General features: G+C 47.1%; 1 protein-coding gene across 1 annotated transcript; it reads left to right on the forward strand.

Moving 5' to 3' along the window:
- Positions 1–3,074: 3,074 nt before the first annotated feature.
- Positions 3,075–5,917, forward strand: LOC139665984 (metallophosphoesterase domain-containing protein 1-like; the record flags this gene model as incomplete). The annotated part of the gene is made up of 2 exons (XM_071545056.1): positions 3,075–3,262; positions 5,736–5,917. Coding segments are annotated over exons 1-2 (370 nt in total), but the record flags the coding sequence as incomplete, so codon positions are not given.
- Between the last annotated feature and the right edge of the window lie 2,056 nt (positions 5,918–7,973).

A 7,973-nucleotide genomic window follows, 5' to 3' on the forward strand; every position in this document is an offset into this window, starting at 1 on the left:
CGGCACCACATCCAAAGGGCAAAGTCTCCGTTGCATTAGAGCGCTCTGCACGCTGGAGTACAGTACAGAGGCTACAGCTGTCTGGAGCTGACAGAAACCCCGCACGCTCGAGAAACAGACAGTCGGTGCAGCCGGTGGGACCAGTGGACTGAAAAGTTTTATTAGAGTTCAGTAAAACGTCCGTGTCTTTATGACTCGAGGTGAACTTCTCCAAAAATGTGCATGAAGCTGATAATTCACAGCAGAGCTTCGGCGATTCGACTCATTTTTACATTCAGAGTCAGACTATTTTAATTAACGAGGGTGAGTTTGCAAAATGATGCTTCCAAATGAATTAATTGGCACAATAGTTGAATATGTGTGTGGCTTAATTTAAAGTGGATTAGACTACATTTAAAGGGTAGCCAACAAGTCATGCCAACTGTAACGTGAGAGAGAGAGAGAGAGAGAGAGAGAGAGAAATGGTAAATCTGCGTGCACATATTGTTTGTTTTGAGTTCATCTTTGATTTAACCCACATGTTGGTCAGCCGGCTCTCCCATCTTGTGTGAATCTGTTTCCCCTTTTCAGGCAGATGGCATTTCACTGACTGCGATGCAATTTAATGCGTCTTTTGTTTTTAAGTCTTTCTCAGATCACCAAAAGGATATTTTGCAGAGCCGTGTGGATCTATAAAACACACACACACACGCACAGTCACACAGTCACACACACACACACACACACACACACACACACACACACACACACACACACACACACACACACTATAAAGGATCCAGGCTACACTCAAGAGAACAGATACTACAGTAATTCGGCTCCACACTCAGATGCACTTTAATTTTCTGTGTGTGTCCATATGTAGCAGAATATGAGCGAATAAGCGGAGAAGGGGAGATTGCCACGGAGTGTAATGTGACGGCCGGTCGTTAAATACGAGCATGTGCTGTATGTGCCTAAGAGGAGAGAGCATCAATCAGACTCTCTCTATCTCTATCTCTCTCTCTCTCTCTCTGTCTCATGTTTATGCATTTATCAACCTCTCTACCGCTCTGCCAAGTCCTGCGCTCTGCTCTTCTCTTCTTCTATATCTGTTTGCCTGTTCTGCTCCCTACTGCTGCTGCTGCTGCTGCTGGGTCTTTGTTCCTCATGGAGTCCAGTCTTTTCCTCTTCTTCTGATTTCTTTTCTTTTCTTTTCTTCTGCTCTCTTCTCTTTCCTTTACATTCCTTTCTTCTTATTTTCTCTTCTCCTTCCCTTCCTTCCCTTTCCATTCCACCTTTCCTTTCCTTTGCCCTTCTCTTCCCTCCTCTTCTCTTCCTTTCCTTTGCTTTCCTCTCATCTTTCCTTTCCCCTTTTATTTTCTCCTCTTCTCTACCCTCCTCTCCTCTCGTCTTTCCTTTCCTCTTTTATTTTCTTCTCTCCTCTCCATTCCTCTCCTCTTTCCTTTCGTTTTGTTTCGTTTCCCTTCCTCTTTCCTTTCCTTTGCTTTCCTCTTTTATTCCCCCATTCTCATCTCCTCTCCTCTTCTTTTGATTTCCTCTCATCTTTCTTTTCCCCTTTTATTTTCTCCTCCTCTCTACCCTCCTCTCCTCTCGTCTTCCCTTTCCTCTTTTATTTTCTTCTCTCCTCTCCATTCCTCTCCTCTTTCCTTTCGTTTTGTTTCATTTCCCTTCCTCTTTCCTTTCCTTTGCTTTCCTCTTTTATTCCCCCATTCTCCTCTCCTCTCCTCTTCTTTTGCTTTCCTCTTGTCTTTCCTTTCCCCTTTTATTTTCTCCTCTTCTCTACCCTCCTCTCCTCTGTCCTTTCCTCTTTTATTTTCTTCTCTCCTCTCCATCCCTCTCCTCTTTCCTTTTGTTTTGTTTCCCTTCCTCTTTCCTTTCCTTTGCTTTCCTCTTTTATTCCCCCATTCTCCTCTCCTCTTCTTTTGCTTTCCTCTTGTCTTTCCTTTCCTTTTTATTTTCTCCTCCCCTCTCCTCTCCCCTCCTTTTTCCTTTTCCTTTCTTTTTTTCCTCTGTACCTCATCTTAACTCCCGTGTCCTTATCTCCTCTCCTCCTCCTGCTTATTTTCTCCTTTCCACTTTCTCCTTTTTTTTTTTCTCCTCTCCTCTCCCAGCATCTGCTAATGCATCCTTCTGTCTCACACTCCCAGTGTAAGGGCTGTCACTGTCACACTCATGACAACAGAAACACATTTAAATATGCATGCACAGGCACACACACACACACACACACACACACAAGGACCTGTGTGCACACGCATAGACACACACACACACACACACACACACACACACACGAAAAAGGCACACATGTATGCACGCCCAGAAACGCTCACATCAGTGCATGCGGGGATTTGCCTGTGACAAACCGCCACGGTGTAAAGTGTGAAGCGTGTATCTGTCATGTCAGTGTGCTGTCAGTGTGTGAGGTTGCAGTGAATGAGGAATTGAGATGGCGCGGCGACATGGCGCCGCAGTCCAGGCGGACTTTGCCAGAGCCATCCATCCCCAAATTATCACCTCCCTCTCTCCCACTCTCCCTCTCATCTCACCTCCTCTCACCAGCTCCGCTCCTTCCCGGCAGGCGGTGGAGCCTTCGGAGAAAATGAGCTGCAGTGCCGAATCCGGGCTTGATGGGTGACACACAAGCGCGGGCCTGTGCTTCCCCACACACACACACACACACACACAGACACAGACACAGACACACAGACATAGACACATAGCATGCTTTGTACTGTTCCTCTCAGGTGCCGAGGAGCTGCAGACAAGAGGAGGAGGAGGCGGAGGGAGGAGGTGATGTTCTCCCATCAGCTCAGCGCCGTCACTTTGAGCCGGGCCCGGGTTTAACACTCCGACAGTCTTCACAGGCGCAGGCAGGGACCCCGACGAATACCCCCGGCCCGTCAGCCCCCCCCCCCCCCCTCCCCCGAAAGGAGCCGCAACCCGCCAAACCCGTCGAGTCAAACTCCCTCCCTCCCTCCATCCTGAAACCCAGTCGACCTCGTGGCCCCGTCCCGCCTGAGCCTGCCGCTCAGGTCCCCCGGGCTCCAGAGGCTCCGCGCCCCGGCACCATGGCCTTCACCCTGTCAGAGATCATGGCGGCGAGGCGGCAGCAGTCCCAGGCGCAGGCGCAGTCCCAGGCGCAGCGGGGCGGCAGGGCGGCGGTGGTGGAGGTGGACGAGTACAGCACCAACCCCACGCAGGCCTTCACCTTCTACAACATCAACCAGGGACGCTTCCAGCCCCCACACGTGCACATGTGAGTAGAGGCAGATGTTTGTGTTATACAGTAGGTGCAGATAGATAAACAGAAAGTCATGTGAAAGTCACTGATGCGGCAGGGAGGCCGATTAAAGGAGAACACCAGTGTCGTTTAGAGCAGTGGTTCTCACCATGGGGTCCGGGGACCACCAGGGGTCCTTGAGGGGATTCCAGGGGGTCCCCAGCAAATTGATGAATTGTTAAACTTCACCATTAGTTCATTTACAAGAAGTTAACAGAATTGAATGTAGAAGAATGACTGTTCTGATCATAGTTTCTCTGTTATCTCTCTACCTACAATAAAGATAGTCATGGAATTCTGGACAAAATCATATCTGACAATAAAAAATATTCTCCGTTCGAGAGATCAAATGGGGGTCCCTGGCCCCCTAATGTGGACTAAATTTGGGGTCCTTGATATGAAAAAGGTTGAGAATCACTGGTTTAGAGTTAGAGCCCGTTTAATTCTGTCTATGTTTAGTTTACATTTCCCCCAATCATTTTGCAATTCATGCCGCATGTAATTAGATTTTTTTTTACTCGTTTTATGTTGTTTTTAAAATACAAACTTTACGGTGTCAAACCTAGCTTGAAATTAACCGCTGTCACGGCCAACAAAGACGCCCTAAATCAAAAGACATGAATGTGACAATAAAGTCTGTAAGGTGACATGTTGTTGAGGGATTATTTCCTGGAGGAGACTTCCATTTCAGCTGATTGACAGAAAGCAGAGCGGAGCGTAACGCAGCGCTGATATGAAAACACTTAACTCAGACACAAAGAAATAAGGAGAAAACAGAAAGTTTGACCAAACCAAACGAAGGCTTCATGTTCTCTGTGATGGATTCTCTTGCTCTGTGGAAGTTTGTTTTTCATGCTGGACAAGAATGAATGGCAGCAGATGTCTTCTTCTGAAGGGAGGAAAATGAGCACTGATGTCTCCAACTATGCTGACTGTGTGCAGACAAACCAGGAAGAATGGAAAGGAGAGGGGAAACCTAGACGATTGGCACAAACTTAAAAAAATAAATAAATAAAAAACAGTATTTAAGTGTGTTTAATGTGATGGAGATTTGTGTTGATACAGCAGCAGTTTGAAAATGAATGATTTCACCAGCATTTCTTCACTTGACAAGATCAGGAATTAAAAACTGAGGCCTCTGGTGTCATGTCTAACCCCAAAATATGCCAATTTTGAGTCCTTTAATTTCACCAAACAAGACCTTGAAAGTAATTGAAAAGTCATTGAATTTGATGTCCAAGTGAGTGTGGGATTGAGCGAGACACTGAATCCTTCCCACCTGCTGTTTTATAGCTGACCCTGACCTTTGACCTCCCTTGAGGAGGCAAGCGAAAAAATCTAATTCCCTAAGGAGATCAATAAAGTATTAGATTATTATATTATTTTATTTAAAAATGCCTATTGGATTGTCAACAGTAGAAAGGCAAGGCCGCTTTAACTCACTTTCTGCACAAACCAGTGTTGTTAGATTTTCAAAATCATGCAAGGAAATAGTCGTTCTAAGTATATTTACCTCCTTCAACTGCTTGTTGGACCCCCAAAATCCATTGGCCTTTCTAGTGTTAACTGTTATTTTAGTTTAGTTTATCTTAGTTTATTTTTAGTTTAGTTAAACAAAGAGACTGTACACGTAGCATTTCACCTTACATTTCAGCAGACTCACTTAATAGTGTAAATGAAATAATTCTCATGAACTCTTCTCTCTGCTTTTATTACTTTGTGACTCACACTTTTTGTCGACTGTCCTATATGGATGTATATCTTCTCTCTACTTCCCCTCCGTCTCTCTCTCTCTCTCTCTCTCTCTCTCTCTCTCTCTCTCTCCCTCCCTCTCTCTCTCCCTCTCTCTCTCTCTCTCTCTCCCTCCCTCTCTCTTTCCCTCTCTCTCTCTCTCTCTCTCTCTCTCTCTGTGGCGGTGGAGGGGGGGGGAGGCAGGGCTGGGTGTTATCGTACCTGGAGGAGAGCTCACTAAAGTGGGCCACGGTTATTCACCAGCTCCCCTCTCCCCCTGGAGACCCGGTGGATCTGCACACTCGCTGCAAGTCCCACAGGACTCTACTCTTTTTCTATCTCTGCGCTTTATTCTTTTTCTATCTCTGCACATTTCTCTTTCTGTCTCTCTCTCTCTCTCTCTCCCTGCTACCACCACTCAGCGCTGCGCTTTTATTGTGGCCTCTCGCTCTCGGTTCTCCCTGTGTCTCCGTCTCTTGTTTCTCCCTCTGCCTTGGTCTGTGGGGATGATTATGCGCTGGATACTAATTCAAACTTCTCTTTCATTGCTGGTCCCCTGCCTCCGAGACTCGAGCTGTGTCTCTTTCTCCAGTATTGTTTGTTAAGTGCGCCAACGGAAGCAATGACCCCTTTCTCTGCGACTCCTTTTCCCCCCCTTTTCTCTGTCTCTTTCTCAATTTTCCCCCATGCCTTCCCTCTCTTCCCTCTCTCGCTCCAGGGTGGACCCCATGCCCCACGACACGCCCAAGCCGCCGGGCTACACCCGCTTCGTCTGCATCTCGGACACGCACTCCCGCACCGACGCCATCCAGATGCCGTACGCCGACGTCTTCATCCACGCCGGGGACTTCACCGAGCTGGGGCTGCCCTCCGAGGTCAAGAAGTTCAACGACTGGCTAGGTCAGCATTTCTAGAAAGCTCCCCGGGATCCAGAGCGGGTCACGGGCCCGCCTCTCTATCTGGGTCCCCTTGTGACGATCTATTAATAAGCCTGGGTCCGGTACAAGGCTAAATTTACTCACTTCGGGTCCTGTGCTGAAAGTTTTGTAGGAAAACTTTAAAAGGGGAAGGATTCTTTTAAGTTTTAAGAAGCTCGGGCTGCATTCAGCTGGTCGTTACAAAAGCCTCTTTTATTATTTCTTTGTTATCGGCTCGGTTTTTACCTTTTTACCTTAAGTGCTATGTGGTGTGGCGTGAGTCTGGTTTGTGTTACACTCAACTTTGACAGATGGCGTCAGAGATGAGTTCCCAGGTTCATATCTGTGCAGTGTAGTGTTGACAGCAGCCAGGGGGGGAATCTCCCTCTATCTATCTGGAAACAGCAGGAAAAACCATTGAGACAAACCAGTACTCAGTGCAGGGAGAGTGTACAAAGTTCATCCTTCCCTTTTTCAAAAAACATAATTGAAAAAAATGTGATTTCAAATGTCTAGGGGCAGCTGGGCCAAAGAGGAGAACTTTTACCTTAAAGTGGAAATCCATGAGTTCCTGTTTTGTTTTGTTTTTATTTTGTCTCCATCTTTGGCTCTAAGCGCTCATCGCTGTGGTGTTACTGCTCATCCCACAGATCACCTGTCAATCAAACAGTGTGGGCGGAGCTTGGATTTTCTGTTGACGCAGTTTGAGTTTCTCTTTCCTTTGTCTGTTCAGTCACGGTGGCTAACGCTGCTCATGCTGACTAACCCAGTTCTTCTTCCTCTGTTTATTTCAAACAAACCGGAAAACATAAAACACATTTTTCCCAGTAAAGAGCTACCAGACACCGGCTGTTTAGAACAGACAATGTAAAACCTTTCATTAAGTGGATATGAGATTAATCACTATTATGTTATATCAGCCGGCGATAGAGAGTAGAAAAACGGATATTTATTTATATGAAAATGTCACAGATTACTACTTTAAAGAGCAGGTTGTTCAGTCTTGAGCAGAGTTAGACTTCATAGCCATACATTTTTCAGCTATAGCCTTTTATCACGCAGAAAGGTAAGGGCTTCCTATCCTCCTCAGCTTTTTTTTTTCATCACCAGCCTCCACTGGAAGCATCTTATCTGCTCACCGAGTTGCGAGCAAGTGTCTTATCATCACTGTCTCATATCTGTTTGAAAACGGAATGAAGTGACCCAGTGGGGAAAAAAAAAAACGAGCGAAAGAAAAACTGTTGATTCGGTGAATAGTTTGAGCAGCCGAGACGCCGTTACAAGCAGAAGCGGGCCGTCGCTAGAGTTTGATATCATCAGCGTCATCATCATCATCATCATCATCATCATCATCATCATCATCGGTACAACACTGGGACGAACTCAGAGAAACAGCCGAATCCTGTGATTGTGTGTGTGTGTGCAGGGCTTTGTGTTCATCTCTTGGGAGGGATGGAGGGGAGCGGAGAGGAGAGGAGAGGAGAGGAGAGGGGGGAGATAACGGGAGAACTTGGAGGAGGGAGGGAGGGGGGGGGGGGGGGGGTTGGGCCTGGCTCACACACACACACACACACACACACACACACACTTCCCTAAAGCGAGTCGGCAGGGAGCGTGAGCTGAAAACCCGCTAGCCGGCGAGAGAGGCAACGGGAGAGACGGGGAAGGAAAGATAAAACCAGCCAAACACGCCTGCCGCCGCCTCTGAAGTCGGGGGGGGGGGGGGGGGTAGCCTCTCTCTCTCTCTCTCTCTCTCTCCCCCCATCCATTCCTTTCTCTCTTTCTCTGCCACTTCTCCCCTGCAACTCCGCTGTCTTTCCCTCTTCCTATAATAGTATAAATATTTATAATCTGGCTCCTATTCTTCTCTCTCTCTCTCTCTCTTGCTCTCTCTCACTCTCTCTCTCTCCCCTCTCTCTCTCTCTCACACACACACACACACACACACACACACACACAGCGTCTCGTTCTGTAGATGAATGTAACTCCTGCTGTTTGGTGTGTGCGGAGCAGATTTACAAGGAGATCAGGTTGAGTTG

Source organism: Centroberyx affinis, unplaced genomic scaffold, assembly GCF_046629955.1.
Source record: "Centroberyx affinis isolate AG114_WGS23_722 - 3 ecotype Tasmania unplaced genomic scaffold, CSIRO-AGI_Caff_v1 ptg004758l_1, whole genome shotgun sequence".
Lineage (NCBI taxonomy): Eukaryota > Metazoa > Chordata > Actinopteri > Beryciformes > Berycidae > Centroberyx > Centroberyx affinis.